Raw genomic sequence first — 16464 nt, 5'->3', positions numbered from 1 at the left:
TACTTCTATTAAAAAATATTTATCCTTCCAGTACTTTTTAGCAACCGTATGCTACAGAGGAAATTATTTACTTTTTGAATTTCTTTTTTGTCTTGTCCAGAGTGCTCTCTGCTGACACCTGATGCCCGTATCAGGAACTGTCCAGAGCAGGAGAAAATCCCCATGGCAAGCCTATGCTACTCTGGACAGTTCCTGACACGGACAGAGGTGTCAGCAGAGAACACCGTGGACAATTCAAAAAAAGAAACTCAAAAAGCAAAGAATTTCCTTTGTAGTATACAGCTGCTAACAAGTACTGGAAGGATAAAGATTTTTTTAATAAAAGCAATTTACAAATCTGTTTAACTTAAAAAAATAAATAAATAAATAAATTAAAAAAAAAGTTTGCCACTGGAATACCCCTTTAAATTGTTGGAACTTTCAAATTTAAAGTGATCCTGTCCCCCCAAAATGAGATAACATTCTTATAAAATAGCTTAGCATGACCTGATCACACACCTTTTTACAGTTTTATTGATATACCCTTCCGTTCCTGAGATATGAGGGTTTACAATTTTTCTGACAATTCAGGGAATCTGTTAGATGGACCTGAACTTTCATTTTAATAATGGAAGTGATGGGCAGGATGTTATAGTCAGGGGGCATGTAGTGGGCATACACTCCCTTCACTGTACAACATTCACACCCCTTGAATGTATAATCCCACCCATTACCTGATATTCATTCCAATTATTAAAATTAAAGGAAAACTGTCAGCTTTCTTGCCCTGCACTAACCAGCGGTACTGGCTGGTAGTGCGGGGGGCGCTGATCAGTTTGATCCTTACCGTGCCCGGAGGAATATTGATGGGCTGGGCGGTGCTGCAGCCAGCGGCACTGACGTCAGAGTGCCAGTTAGCCCGGCCGGTGCCAGTTAGCACCTCATTAACATATCCCGAAAATAGAAGATTAGGGCCGAACTGCGCGGCGAATGCGGGCACGGTAAGGATCAAACTGATCAGTGTCCCCCGCACTACCAGCCAGTACCGCTGGTTAGTGCGGGGGGAGAAAGCTGACAGTTTTCCTTTAAGTTCACACCCATCTTACTTAGTCCCTGAATTGTCGGATAAACAATAAACCCACATATCTCGGGAATAGAAGGGTGCATCAAGAAACTGTAAAAGCATGTGTGATCAGGGCACCCTAAGCAACTGGCCTAAGTTGTCTTTAGCTTGCAGTGGTACATTTAGTGTGTATGCCAAAAGAAGCTCCCGGTGTACATGCAGAGTATATCCACTGGCCTCCTTTTCCCCTTTGGACAAAGAGTATTCATTCGGTCTCCATCAATCCAGTTTACTACCATAGAAAAAAAAAAAGGCGTGGAATAGCTTAGAAAAGGTCAGGCCACTCTTAGTAGTGTCCTTCTTACAAAATACAAACAGGAATACAGTGACCCCAGTAGATAGACACAATTCATAGCTAATACTTACAGCTTAGTCTCCCCCCCCCCCCCCCCCCCCCACTGTCAGGCCCAAGGCCTGATTATTAAAATCCTATATGGGTATTATAACTGTGTGTGATGGATCATCCAAGAAATGGGTGAGAGGTCATTCAGACGGTGTATCCTTGTTTTTTTTGTGTATTGCATTTTATTGGGGGGGTCTGGCTGTTTGTTTGTATCTCCTTTGAAGTCATGCACTCTGGTCTCATCATATAATCAAAGAGATAAGGGGCCAGGAAGAGAGGAAGACCCCCTGGTGGGATCAGATGGGAGGGGGAAGGGAGTCTCCCTCCCAAGAAAGCAGATATGATATATTTAAACAATGCTAGACTAAAAGTTGGTTGTTCAATGCTGTGCGACAAGCTGACAAGAGCTGGACACTCACTGAAGGACTGCTATATCATCATGCTGTAAGAACTTCATCTTTTGTTTGCTGAACTTGTCTTGCCAAACTCTTTCATATTTTTGTAACTGTATGTCATTTATTTCTGTATTTTTATATACATTGCACTGTGATACCTTTTATCAGATTAAATGTTTAATTAATCAGCTCTGGTCTTTGATCTCTAAATATATGAGCTCACCTTTCTGAAGGCAGCTCTGGTGTAAACACGTTTATCTAAGGGTTAATTTGGTGACTTGCTAGGACTAGTAGTGGATATCCAGAGGTCTGGTGGCTTTAACCCTTGCACCATCACACTCTCTCTAGCATCTTAGCTGGACCGATAGGGTGTGATCGTGACAACTGGTGGCAGCGTCGGAATATATTTAGAGATTTTTAGTGCTTGCTGGATTTTACCTGTAAGGAAATCTTAGCACTAAAAATAAATTGCATACACATTCTTGTGTGTAAATTCCTGTCCTCCCCATCTCCTGTTTTACCTCCTCTGTCTCATCTCGGAAATATGGAGGCATATCGCAAGCAGTCCAAGCCTGCACTGGAGCTAATGTGCCAAGAAAAGGACATCCCTACTGCAGGAAAGAACAAGGAACAACTTATTGCTGATCTTGTGGAGTATGATGCCCTTGCAGAAGAGCTGAGTGACATGAGGCAAAGTCCTACAGCTGGAACTGCCATCCAAGGACTGATATCTCCTGGGGAACGCAGCAACATTACTCCCCATCAAGACAGTATTCCACATGAGGCCTTGGACTCTTATATGAGGACTGCCTTACAACACCTTGGGAATGTGGATGCCAATATGAAACTCCAACTGCAGAGAGAGAGGCACGAGCGGCAGAGAGAGAGGCCCAGGCACAAGCCACAGAGAGAAAGGCCCAGGCACAAGCTGCAGAGAGAGAGGTACAGATACAAGCTGCCGAGAGAGAGGCGGCAGAAAGCGAGGCCCAGCGGAGGCATGAACTGGAGGTTCTGAGGCTGAGAGGGGATGCTTTATCTGCACGGAGTGATGTGCAGGATCAAGGAGGCCACAAACCCCGCTTGGAACATTTCCCCATGTTGGAGAAAGATGGTGATCTGGATGTGTTCCTGAGGGGATTTGAAAAGGTTTGCCGGCAGTTCCATCTACCTAAGGAACAGTGGGGACGATATCTAACCCCACGGCTGCGAGGGAAAGCTCTGGATGTGTTTGCTTCTCTTCCCTCTGAAAGTGACCAGGACTATGAGGCAATAAAATCTGCCTTGCTAAAAAGTTTTAATCTAACTCCAGAGGCTTATCGGAAAAGATTTAGGACTTTGCAACAAAGCACCACAGAAAGCTGCACTGAACATGCAGGTCAGCTAAGGACTGCATTCAGGCAATGGACTGGGGGCCTACAAGTCACAACCTATGAGGCCCTGGAGGACTCGATGGTCCTGGATCAGTTTCTCAAAACCCGGAGCTTTGAAGCCAGAGAGTGGATTTTGGACCGCAAGACCAAGACAGCCATGGAAGCAGCAGCACTAGGAGATGACTTTGCCAACAACCGGGCGCCAGCAGCAAAGCGTGGATCTGCACAAGCTGGAGCAAGTACCTGGAGGGGAGCCACTCAACCACAAAGCACCACCAGGTCAGCCGGGAAATTCTTGCCATCACTCCCAAAAGCAACAGGAGCCACATTGGGTCAGGGGGACACCCGCCGATGTTACAGATGCAACAATATTGGGCACCTGAGTGCCACTTGCCCCAACAAAAGGAATTCTCCACCAGTAGCTGGAGGACACACAGCCGTTCTTCTGGTGTCCGGAGCGGTGGAGAAAAGAGTGGATAACCTGCAGAGTGTAACTGTGGGTGACTGGGTGACAGTGGGTTTGCGAGATTCTGGAGCCTCCTTTACCTTGGTGCGGCCTGAAGTGGTGGATACAGAGGACATCATCCCTGGAAGAACCATGGCTTTAAAAGGAATTGGAGGTGTGCGGCCTGCTGTGCCCATGGCCCGTGTGTACCTGGATTGGGGTACAGGCAAGGGTTTGCGGGAGGTGGGGGTCTCTGAGGACATCCCTGTTAATGTTCTGCTGGTGAATGATTTGGGTCGGATGCTCTGTCATTATGCTCCAGAGGACACTACCTGCACACCGGATGGGCTAGGAGAGAGTCCTGTTCATTCTAAGGTACTGTGCGAGACTTTGGGAGACACTGCGAGATGTGGAAACTGGGAGGGAGTGCAGGGGATTGATAAATGTTTACCTGTGACTGAACCAGTAATGTTTTCCAAAAGTGAAATGGGGTGTATTGTGACATGTGGTGACAATGCATTGCCAATGCCAACACCTAGTGGAGATGGGCTCGGGGGAGAGGTTGGTGTGCCCCTGGTCACATGTAAGGATGAGGGACCAGCAGTGAGTGATATGTCCCAATCCTGTGAGCCTAAGGAGGAGGAGGAGGGAAGGAGTGATAGCCCTGTGTATTATGCCTGTAACATTGTTATGTCTGGAACTGAGGGAGAGGAAGGTGGAGATGCTAGTTCATCTGGGGGAAATGTGTTCCCTGATGCCCCAAGATGGGGGGAGGGAAATGAGCATTTCCGGGAAGCTCTGCGCAGTGACCCTTCCCTTGAAGGACTGAGACAACGTGCTGAACATACAGGTGTTGACACAGACGGGCATCGGGTATATTGGGAAAATTATATCTTGTACTGGGAGTCCCTTTCCAAAGGCATGCTAGGGGCCCAGGGGGGAGAAAGGCCGTTAGTGGTTCCTAGGCAGTACAGGAAAGAGCTGCTGAGGTTGGCCCATGAGACCCCCCTGGCAGGACATTTGGGAGTGGCCTGTACGGGCATAGAGAAGGAATGCCTAGCTGTGGTCTGGGCTTTGCAAAAATGACAGCCATACCTGTATGGCAGGGATTTTACTGTCATAACTGATCACAACCCTCTACTTTGGTTGGACAGAGTCTCCGGTAACAATGGCCCCTTGAAACAAATGCTAGAAACATTTGTAGAATCGGAGGGCAGAGACTGGGAAAAGTATTTACCCCATCTGTTATTTGCTTACAGGGAGGTACCCCAAGAGCCTACAGGTTTCTCGCCCTTTGAGTTATTATATGGTCGCAAAGTGCGGGGACTCCGAGATGTAGTTAGGGAAGAATGGAAAGGGGGGCTACATGCCCCTGAGACTTCTGTGGTGGAGTATGTTCTGAGATTCAGGGACAGGATGCAGGCATTGACTGGGCTGGTACAGGACAACCTCATAGCAGCACAGTCCAGGCAGAAGTACTGGTATGATCACAATGCAAGGGACCGGGTCTATGAAGTGGGACAGAAGGTAATGGTTCTGAACTCCATCAGGCAGAATAAGTTGCAGGCTGCCTGGCTGCCTGGGAGGGTCCCTTCCCCATTCTGCAGCGCCTAGAACCCACCACATATGTAGTTGCCCTTGATGAGAAAGGTCAGAGGCAGAGACAGTACCTTATTAATATGGCATACTATGACCCTGAGAAGGTGGTACTCAGTGTATGTAGTGCACCAGAGGAAGGACTGGATAGTGATCCCCTACTAGACCTAGTGGAGGAAGCTAAGAGCCAGGGATCCCTTCAGGATGTGGAGATCAATCCACAGCTCTCAGATGAAAGGAGGATGCAGCTTAATCAGGTACTAGGCCCCTTCATTGCCATCTTTGCCTGGGAATGCAGGGCCTGTGGTGTCAAGAAGAGAAATAGAGGAGTAATGGAGACAGATCTAGTAGCCTGGAAAGGCAAGATCTCTCTGTCCCCATCTTAAGGGGGAGGTGTCAGGCCCAAGGCCTGATTATTAAAATCCTATATGTGTATTATAATTATAACTGTGTGTGATGGATCATCCAAGACATGGGTGAGAGGTCATTCAGACGGTGCATCCTTTGTTTTTTGTGTATTGCATTTTATTGGGTCTGGCTGTTGGTTTGTATCTCCTTTTGAAGTCATGCACTCTGGTCTCATCATATAATCAAAGAGATAAGGGGCCAGGAAAAGAGAAGACCCCCTGGTGGGATCAGAGGGGAGGGGGAATGGAGTCTCCCTCCCAAGAAAGCAGATATGATATATTTAAACAATGCTAGACTAAAAGTTGGGTGTTCAATGCTGTGCGACAAGCTGGCAAGAGCTGGACACTCACTGAAGGACTGCTATATCATCATGCTGTAAGAACTTCATCTTTTGTTTTCTGAACTTGTCTTGCCAAACTCTTACATATTTTTGTAACTGTATGTCATTTGTTCCTGTATTTTTATATAGTCAGCACTGTGATACCTTTTATCAGATTAAATGTTTAATTAATCAGCTCTGGTCTTTGATCTCTAAATATATGAGCTCACCTTTCTGAAGGCAGCTCTGGTGGAAACACGTTTACCTAAGGGTTAATTTGGTGACTTGCTGGGACTAGTAGTGGATATCCAGAGCTCTGGCGGCTTTAACCCTTGCACCATCACACTCTCTCTAGCGTCTTAGCTGGACCGATAGGGTGTGATCGTGACACCCCCCAAATAAGCTGTTTAATTCTGGATAAAATATACTAAATGATGTAGTGGTGTGAGAATCCGTAATATACCACAGTATAAAATTCAAAAGCAAATAAAAAATTGTCTGCTACATTGCCTACAGTACCATATTTTGACTGAATACTATTTTTTAGATTCCACGTAAAGCCAAATATTACTCGCATATAGTTCTATATATAGAGCAGCACTTTGGGTCGCAGCGTGCCATACCCTACCTACATTGCTGAACAATATGCATTTGTCACCATGTAGTGATTACTTGGTGCCATATGGTGCCTGCACAATGCTAAACCATCAGGCTGTAGTGTCTCTCATAATAGAAACATAATAATCACTTGTTACAGTTTAATGTTCTGAAATATCAGGAGACTTTCAGTTCTAGGTTACAGCGGTTCACTGCCACCCACCTTACTCTTTGTGTAAACCAGTGGGCTCAAACTGTGGCCCTCTAGATGTTGCAAAACTTCCTCTCCCATCAAGCCAATAACAGATGTATATAAAAAGGTATTGATGTTTATTTAGCACCATAATAAATGGGAGAAGGTATTTTCCAAAGGTGAAAGTACAGTTCTATAAGAAAGAGCGTGACAAGTGCACTGTTAACTATTTCTAGATCAGAGATAAGCATTTAAAGTCACCTTCCTACTTGACTCTCCCACCTGATTTTTAGATCAGACACAGAGAGACGTAACTCTGCACTGGCTATATGGTTACTGATGCAAATGTCCTGCAAATTCTGTGCTAGTCCTATTAATAAAAGGATCAGTGCATGAAACCTGCTGGGTGTCATATAGATGCCTTGGCAGTGGCACCTAGCGTGAAGCTATAGTGCTCTCTAGCTAAGCCTCAAAAATCAGATGGGAGAGTAATGTTGGAGGGACACTGACATGAGAGTAAGTGTTCTTTTCTTCATAAGGCTGCATTCACATCACGATTTCTCCATCCGACCTGAGTACACGATTTTTATAACTTAAAATCGTATGAAATCGTATATAAAGTCGGATCCATTGACGTACATTAAAAAATCGGATCCATTACGCACATCCGATTTGATCCGCATCCGATTTCACACGATTTTTGTTCGGGTCTGAAATCGGTGTTGACCACGATTTCAGACCTGAACAAAAATCGTGTGAAATCGGATGCGGATCAAATCGGATGTGTGTAATGAATCCGATTTTTTAATGGAGGTCAATGGATCCGACTTTATATACGATTTCATACGATTTTAAGTTATAAAAATCGTGTACTCAGGTCGGATGGAGAAATTGGAGAAATCGTGATGTGAATGCAGCCTAAGAAATACGATACAGTCATGGCCGTAAATGTTGGCACCTCTGAAAATTTTCAAGATAATGAAGTATTTCTCACAGAAATGGATTACAGTAACATATGTTTTGCTATACACATGTTTATTACCTTTGTGTATGTCACACCAAACTCCAAAGATGGGCTGGACAAAATTATTGGCACCCTTAACTTCATATTTAAATCCAAATATAAAGAAGAACGGATCACTCACCCGGACAGCAGTAAATCCTCCGTATGCTCCGTTCTTCTCTATATTTGGATTTATTACTGAACTGCATTCCTACGTGTAGCACCATCCTTATGTGCGAGATACTAGAAGTGTAAACAGAACAACGCTGATATTGGCTCCTATATTGTTGGATTGTGTCCCTGTGCCAGGATTTTCTCTGCTTCTTTGGGTGGACTGCATAAAGGGGTACTCCAGTGGAAAACGTTTTTTTAATTTTATTTTTTATTTTTTTATCATTTGTAAATTACTTCTATTAAAAAAAATCTTAATCCTTCCAGTACTTATTAGCTGCTGAATACTACAGAAGAAATTATTTTCTTTTTGGAACACAGTGCTCTCTGTGAATCACGAGCACGGTGCTCTCTGCTGACATCTCTGTCCATTTTAGGAACTGACCAGAGCAGCATATGTTTGCTATGGGGATTTTCTCCTACTCTGGACAGTTCTTAAAATGGACAGAGATGTCAGCAGAGAGCACTGTGCTCATGATATCAGAAGAGAGCTCTGTGTTCCAAAAAGAAAATAATTTCCTCTGTAGTATTCAGCAGCTAATAAGTACTGGAAGGATTAAGATTTTTTAATAGAAGTAATTTACAAATCTGTTTAACTTTGTGGCACCAGTTGATTAAAAAAAATAATAATTTTTCCACCGGAGTACCCCTTTAACTTAATATTTGATTGCACACCCTTTGGAAAAAACAACTGAAATGTCGCTTCCCATAACCATCAATAAGCTTCTTACACCTCTCAGCCGGAATGTTGGAACACTCTTCCTTTGCAAACTGCTCCAGGTCTCTCTTATTGGAAGGGTGCCTTTTCCCAACAGCAATTTTAAGATCTCTCCACAGGTGTTCAATGGGATTTAGATCTGGACTCATTGCTATCCACTTCAGAACTCTCCAGTGCTTTGTTGCCATCCATTTCTGGGTTCTTTTTGACGTATGTTTGGGGTCATTGTCCTACTGGAAGACCCAAGACCTCTGACACAAACCCAGCTTTCCGACACTGGGCTGTACAATGCGACCCAAAATCCATTGGTAATCCTCAGATTTCATGATACCTTGTACATATTCAAGGCACCCAATGCCAGAGTCAGCTAAACAACCCCAAAACACCATTGAACCTCCACCAGGTTTCACTGTAGGTACTGTGTTCTTTTCTTTTGTAGGCCTCATTCCGTTTTCAGTAAACAGTAGAATGATGTGCTTTACCAAAAAGCTGTATCTTGGTCTCATCTGTCCACAAGACGTTTTCCCAGAAGGATTTTGGCTTACTCAAGTTCATTTTGAAAAATGTAGTCTTGCTTTTTTATGTCTCTGTGTCAGCAGTGGGGTCCTCCTGGATCTCCTGCCATAGTGTTTCATTTCATTTAAATGTCGACAAATAGTTTGCGCTGACACTGATGCTCCCTGAGCCTGAAGGACAGCTTGAATATCTTTGGAACTTGTTTGGGGCTGCTTATCCACCATCCAGAATATCCTGCATTGACACCTTTCATAAATTTTTCTCTTCTGTCTGCTACCAGGGAGATTAGCTACAGTGCCATGGGTTGCAAACTTCTTGATAATGTTGCGCACTGTGGACAAAGGCAAATCTAGATCTCTGGAGATGGACTTGTAACCTTTAGATTGTTGATATTTTCCCACAATTTTGGTTCTCAAGTCCTCAGACAGTTCTCTTCTCCTCTTTCTGTTGTCCATGCTTAGTGTGGCACACACAGGCACACAATTCAAAGAATAAGTGAACTTCTCTCCTTTTTATCTGCTTTCAGGTGTGATATTTATATTGCCCACACCTGTTACTTGCCCCAGGTGTGTTTAAAGGAGCATCACATGCTTGAAACAATCTTATTTATCCACAATTTTGAATGGGTGCCAATCATTTTGTCCAGCCCATTTTTGGAGTTTGGTGTGACATTATGTCCAAATATCTTTTTTTTTTTCTCCTTTTTTTTGTTTTAGTTCCAACACACACAAAGGGAATAAACATGTGTATAGCAAAACATGTGTTACTGCAATCCTTTTCTGTGAGAAATACTTCATTTTCTAGAAAAATTTCAGGGGTGTAAATTCAGAATAAATATATTATAACACCACAATAGAACCTCAGCTAGAAGTGACTCAGTAGCATAGCAGTAAGCTGTCTTTTTTGTGTATTCATCTTGCAGATTCTTTTTATTTTTTTTCCTTTTCCTGCTATAACCATTGTAATAGTACAATAGCTACTGCCATTATATTGTTCAAGCAAAACTGGCAGGAGCAATCTATACCGGACAGCGATGGTGAAAATTGGTAGAAAATAGGTATGAAATGTATTCAGTTCCTGAGCCAGTTAGGAAGCATCAAATGGCTCTTTTCTTTAGCTAGTCCCATCTCATAAAATGATGGCACATTTCTGTGCTAGGATATGCGATCACCTTATGACTGCCAGAGGACGTCTGACCTTTGTCCCACTGATCGTGAGAATGAGTGGCCATAATACTCTGGTCCCTTCAACGTTTTTCCATTCGCAGTGTCCATCATTTTAAGAGATGTTTTAACTGTAGGATAAACTTTAAAGGGGTACTGCAGTGTAAGTGTCTGATCGCGGGGGTCCGACCGCTGGGACCCCCACAATCTCCTGCATGATGCTCCGTCTCTCCTCGCGTACAGAACGAGGTGGGCGCGCACCCTCTATTCTTCTTTATGGGAAAGCCGGTCATACCAGAGTACAGCGGGCTCTCCCATATACATAAATGGAGGATGCGTGCCAATCCCCGCTCTGTGCAGGAGCTTGGACCAACCGCTAGGACCCCTCACAGTCAGACACTTATTCCCTATTCTTTGGGTAGGGGATACCTTTCCCTACACTGCAGAACTCCTTTAATTTTGTATTAGACGAACACTATTTGAAAACGTTTTCTTTTCTTTTAGGATTACTACAAGCTAGAAAATATAAGTTCAGTTTGGTTATGCAGCGATTCTGAAGTACCCACTATAAGTCTGAAGGATAAAGCTGTGGTGGTGATGTGGGGCAATTGCTCGATTTTGGACAAAGCTATGATTGCTCAGAACCACAATGCAAAAATGTTACTTGTGGCAAGTAAAGATGGTCTGGTAGGTGTCTGCATCATATTTCTGAGTTTTATGCCTTTGACAGAAATTCCACCTGGATGTCAAAAACTTAGAGTGTACCTGTTGCCAACAAAAACTTTTGATATAATGTAGATAATAACGTTATATGTATATTTGTAATCTACATTGATTAAAAAATGTGTATATTTTTGGGTGAAAAAATGCTGTCCCTTCAGCTATTGCCTGTGTGTCTGTGAGGAGTCCAAATACAGGAAGTGAGGGCAGGAGAAGCAGGGGTCTTTGCAAGATCCTGGTTTATTAATCATCCTGCTGTGTGAGCCGGGAGCATGTTATAGAGCCTCAGTGTACAGAGCCCTGCTTGTCCTAAGTGCACAGACACTTGCTTGTCCACCCTCACTTCCTGTATTTGGACTCCTCGTTGGGACACACAGACAATAGCTGTAGGGACAAAAATGTACACATTTTTTAACCAATGTATATTACAAATAAACATATAATGGTATTATCTACATTATATAAAACATTTTTGTTGAGGACAGGTAGACTTTAATTTGCTATTGGATTGGTTCAGGCTATGTGTGTGTGTGTGTGTGTGTGTGTGTCTTTCTCTCTCTATCTGTCTATCTATCTTTCTACACACACACTGGAGAATGAAAAGGTGAGGCTCTTGAAACGTTGCATCTGTGATTGGGTTAAATAAAGCATGTTTGCTTTTCCACATCAGTGGGGGATGAATGGTCTATAGCTTTCCATATGCCTTTTTGTGCTCTACTCAATGTGAAATCTTATTTCTACTCGGGCCCACAGTGACGGCTTTTTGCTAGCCAGCCAGCACCCTGCTTTGTATTGACGAGGGGCAACAACCTAAATACAGTACACTGGGTTATAGTGTGGGTGACCAGGAGTGCAAAGAGGTGTCACTTACCAAATTCCGTCCAGTGACCCCTGTGATATTACCCAAAGAAAGTCCCGTTCTCAATTAACTTTGCGCAGGAGGAGGGGGCCTCGATGGCTGTCCGCCCCTGCTTCTTTCTGCTTCCTGACACAATCTGCCTCTATTAGCATATAAAAATTCTGCGCTGCGCTCTGTGGCAGGAGCGCTAGCGCAGTTAGTTTACAGACCGCTCACACGTCCTAGTGACGTGAAAGCTCTTCTTGCCAGAGCGCTCTGCTACTGTGCCAGAGCGCAGCGCTCACGTGACATGCGACTCGCGTCACTAGGACGTGAGAGCTGTCTGTAAACTAACTGCGCTAGCGCTCCTGCCACATAGCGCAGCGCAGAATTTTTATATGCTAATAGAGGCAGATTTATATAAAGAAGCAGGGGGCGTGCAGCCTGCAGGGTCCCTCCTCCTGCGCGCAGTTAACTGAATTGAGAACGGGACTTTGTTTGGGCAGTATCACAGGAGCCACTGGATGGAATTTGGTAAGTGACACCTCTTTGCACTCCTAGTCACCCACTCTATAACCCTGTGTATTGGGTTTAGTGCGGGTGATCAGGGTGACGGTTTTCCTTTTAAAGGTTTATGTCCAACACCAGTACAGCAAAATCCTACCTACCACAAGGGCCCTGTGGTTTTGGTATTATTGTATAACTATTTTTTTTTACTTATTAAATAATCTAGCATTATATAAGTTGTTTTACTACAATTAGAGTTTCTCAGCTAGATCTATTAGAGATATAAAGATCTAATTATGCATTATGTGATTTTCTGAGGACTAAGGACACTTTTTAGGTTATTAGTATTTTCCAGTTAAAGGGGTACGCGCACTGCTCAGCATTTGGAACAAACTGTTCCGAATTCTGGAGCTGGCGCCGGGAGCTTGTGACGTCATAGCCCCACCCCCTCATGACGTCATGCCCCGCACCCTCAATGCAAGTCTATGGGAGAGGCGTGACAGCTGTCACGCCCCCTCCCATAGACTTGCATTGAGGTGACTGGGCGTGATGGCACGAGGGGGTGGGGCTATGACATCACGAGCTCCTGGCGGCGGCTCCAGCGTTCGGAACAGTTTTTTCAAAATGCTGAGCAGCGGCGTACCCCTTTTAAAGGAGAACTCAAGCAAAAATTAGGGGATAAGTTATTTCTTGCGAAAGTTCTCCTTTAACCTTGATTTTTTTTTTTTTAACTGTGGGCTGCACATATATTTCCTTTTTGTTCTAATAAACCTATATCTATCCTAAGATACAAATAAAGGGAATAATAAAAGGGAAGATTATATGGATCTTTTTTTCTTTTTATCTTCTCTTTCTTTCCCGTTTAACAGTTGTTATATAGACCGTCTTGTTTTCTCTCCCATTTACGCTCTATGAGGCAGGTGTACAGAATGTTTACCGAGTTTAATCTCTACTAGGCCCTGTGAAAGAATATAGGGGGAGATTTATCAAAACCTGTGGAGAGGCAAAGTTGCCAAGTTGCCCCTAGCAACCAATCAGCTAGCTTCTTTCATTTTTCATAGGTCTTGTTAAGAATGTAAGAAGTGATCTGATTGGTTGCTATAGGCAACTTGGCAACTTTGCCTCTCCACAGGTTTTGATAAATTTCCCCTATAGTTTTTCTGGTCTAAGTTGTAAAATACCTTACGCTTTATTGCAGCCTCGTCCAACAGACAACAGAAGTGGATATGAAAGCCTTACAATACCTATTGCTTATGTGAAATATGGAGATATTGTTGGCATGGAGCAGGTATGTATCGCTGGCATAGAAAACCTGCCCATTAAAGGACATCTGCAGCGTAATTAACACTTATCCCCTATCCACAGGATAGGGGATAAGTGTTTGATCGCGGGGGGGTCCGACCGCTGGGACCCCCTGTGATCTCCTGTACGGGGCCGCGGCTGTGCCGTGGCTCCCCCGTGCAGGGGGCGTGCCAGCCGCAGCATGACGCTGCGGCCGGCACACCTCCTCCAAACATCTCTATGGGAGAGGCGGGGAGGCAGTGTTCCTGCCTCCCCGTCTCCCCCATAGAACTGTATTGGGACGGGGAGGAGACGGGGCGTCAATGTCGACCTCTAGGTCGACGCTAAGCGCCTAAGCGCTCACTATGAGCGCTAATGACGGCGCCCATTAGGGAGATCGAGGGGGGTCCCAGCGGTCGGACCCCCCGCGATCAAACACTTATCCCCTATCTTGTAGATGGGGGATAAGTGTATATTGTGCTGCAGTTGTCCTTTAAAAAGAGTGCATCCCGCTGGAGAAACCAGGATACTCCATCCCTGAGCTTATTGTTCTCTAAAGTCAATGATTGAGTCAATGAATAGTTTAGATCCTCTGGAGCAGTGTTTTCCAACCAGGGTGCCTCCAGCTGTTGCAAAACTACAACTCCCAGCATGCCTGGACAGCCAACGGCTGTCCAGGCATGCTGGGAGTTGTGGTTTTGCAACAGCTGGAGGCACCCTGGTTGGAAAACACTGCTCTGGAGTATAGGATGCTATTTCCCTAAGGTATCTACCAACTTTCCAGTTGTCTGTCCCTATTTCTCCACTTTTCTTATATCACCACTGTCAAGCCCTTATTTCTCTTAAAGGGGTACTCCACTGGAAAACATTTTCTGTTAAATCAACTGGTGTCAGAAATGTAAACAGATTTGTAAATTACTTCTGTTAAAAAAAAATGTTTTACCCCATCTAGTACTTATCAGCTGCTGTATACTACAGAGGAAGTTCTTTTCTTTTTTTAATTTCCTTTCTGTCTGACCACAGTGCTCTCTGCTGACACCTGTGTCTTAAGGTGTTTTAGGAACTGTCCAAAGTAGGAGAAAATCTCCATAGCAAACTTCTCCTGCTACAGACAGTTCCTGACATGGACAGATGTGTTAGCAGAAAACACTGTGGGCAGACAGAAAGGAAATTTTAAAAAGAAAAGAACTTTCTCTGGAGCATTAAGCAGTTGATATCTACTGGAAGGATTAGGATTTTTTAACAGAAGTAATTTACAAATCTGTAACTTTCTGACACCAGTTGATTTAAAGAAAAAAAAAATGTTTTCCAGTGGAGTACCCCTTTAACCTTCCTTCTTCTTCTTTTCTCACTTTTTTGTGCTCATCCTGGCTATCTTTGTTTTCCTTTTTGCTTGCTTTTCCTTATCCCCCCCCCCTTTCTAGTTTTTCCTATCATTGGTTATCTCTAGAGATGAGCGAACTTACAGAAAATTCGATTCGTCACGAACTTCTCGGCTCGGCAGTTGATTTATCCTGCATAAATTAGTTCAGCCTTCAGGCGTTCCGGTGGGCTGGAAAAGGTGGATACATTCCTAGGAAAGAGTCTCCTAGGACTGTATCCACCTTTTCCAGCCCACCGGAAAGCTGAACTAATTTATGCAGGAAAAGTTATCAACTGCCGAGCCGAGAAGTTTGTGACGAATCGAATTTACTGTAAGTACGCTCATCTCTAGTTATCTCCTCCCTTGCTTTCCCCATGGTTAGAAATATGAGAGTTTGGAAAAGGGAACCTTATACAGTCCTGGCCCGTGATCTGACACCGTATGCTTCACTTCTCTATGAGTTTGTGTTTTTATTTTGTTTTACTTTTGGGATTTTTTTCCCAATCCTCTTATGAATTTAACATTTTTATTTTTTTTTTTACGTACCCAGTAGTAAAAAACATAAAGTTATGTACATCACCTGCTGTAGTCTACACAGGAAAAAAGAAGTCTGAGTCTTTTAAGGCAGTGTTTCCCAACCAGGGTGCCTCCAGCTGTTGCAAAACTACAACTTCCAGCATGCCTGGACAGCCTTTGGCTGTCCTGGCATGCTGGGAGTTGTAGTTTTTCAACAGCTGGAGGCACCCTGGTTGGGAAACACTGCTTTAAGGGAAGGTTTTAGGTCTTATCGTGACTGAATTTAATAGCAATTGATATAAGAATGTAAGTAATCTATAAAGTGATTGTTTTTTTTCTTTACCCTCTTAGGATGTTGGGAGGAATATTGAGGTGACAATGTATTCCCCATCACCTCCATTGTTCGATTACAGCATGTTGGTCATATTCCTGATCTCTGTGTTCACTGTGGCACTTGGTGGCTACTGGAGTGGAGTATCAGAGCTGTAAGTGTGAAGAGAAATGATTGTGTGTTTGGAAATACAGTCATGGACGTAAATGTTGGCACCCCGGAATTTTTTCAAGAAAATGAAGTTTTTTTCACAGAAAAGGATTGCAGTAACACGTGTTTTGCTATACACATGTTTATTGGAAGGCGCCTTTCCCCAACAGCAATTTTAAGTTCCCTCCACAGGTGTTCAATGGGATTTAGATCTGGACTCATTGCTGCCACTTCAGAACTCTCCAGCACTTTATTGCCATCCATTTCTGGGTGCTTTTTGACATATATTTGGGGTCATTGTCCTGCTGGAAGACCCAAGATCTCAGACGCAAACCCAGCTTTCTGACACTGGGCTGTACAGTGCGACCCAAATTCCGTTGGTAATCCCAGTGCCAGAGGCAGCAAAACAACCCCAAAAC

At 43.9% G+C, this 16464-nt stretch overlaps 1 protein-coding gene across 2 annotated transcripts in view; it reads left to right on the top strand.

The window, feature by feature from the left end:
• The window catches only part of SPPL2A (signal peptide peptidase like 2A), a 68715-nt gene that overhangs the window by 22308 nt on the left and 29943 nt on the right, over positions 1-16464 (top strand). For both annotated transcript variants that reach the window (XM_056572204.1, XM_056572203.1), the window contains exons 3-5: positions 10844-11026; positions 13603-13692; positions 15916-16049. In XM_056572204.1, coding sequence (XP_056428179.1) covers positions 10844-11026; positions 13603-13692; positions 15916-16049 — 407 coding nt within the window. The remainder of the gene's footprint in view (positions 1-10843; positions 11027-13602; positions 13693-15915; positions 16050-16464) is intronic.

The sequence above is a fragment of the Hyla sarda genome, chromosome 4, assembly GCF_029499605.1.
Source record: "Hyla sarda isolate aHylSar1 chromosome 4, aHylSar1.hap1, whole genome shotgun sequence".
NCBI classification, from domain to species: Eukaryota; Metazoa; Chordata; class Amphibia; order Anura; family Hylidae; genus Hyla; species Hyla sarda.
This window is presented reverse-complemented; position numbering and strand designations above follow the sequence as displayed.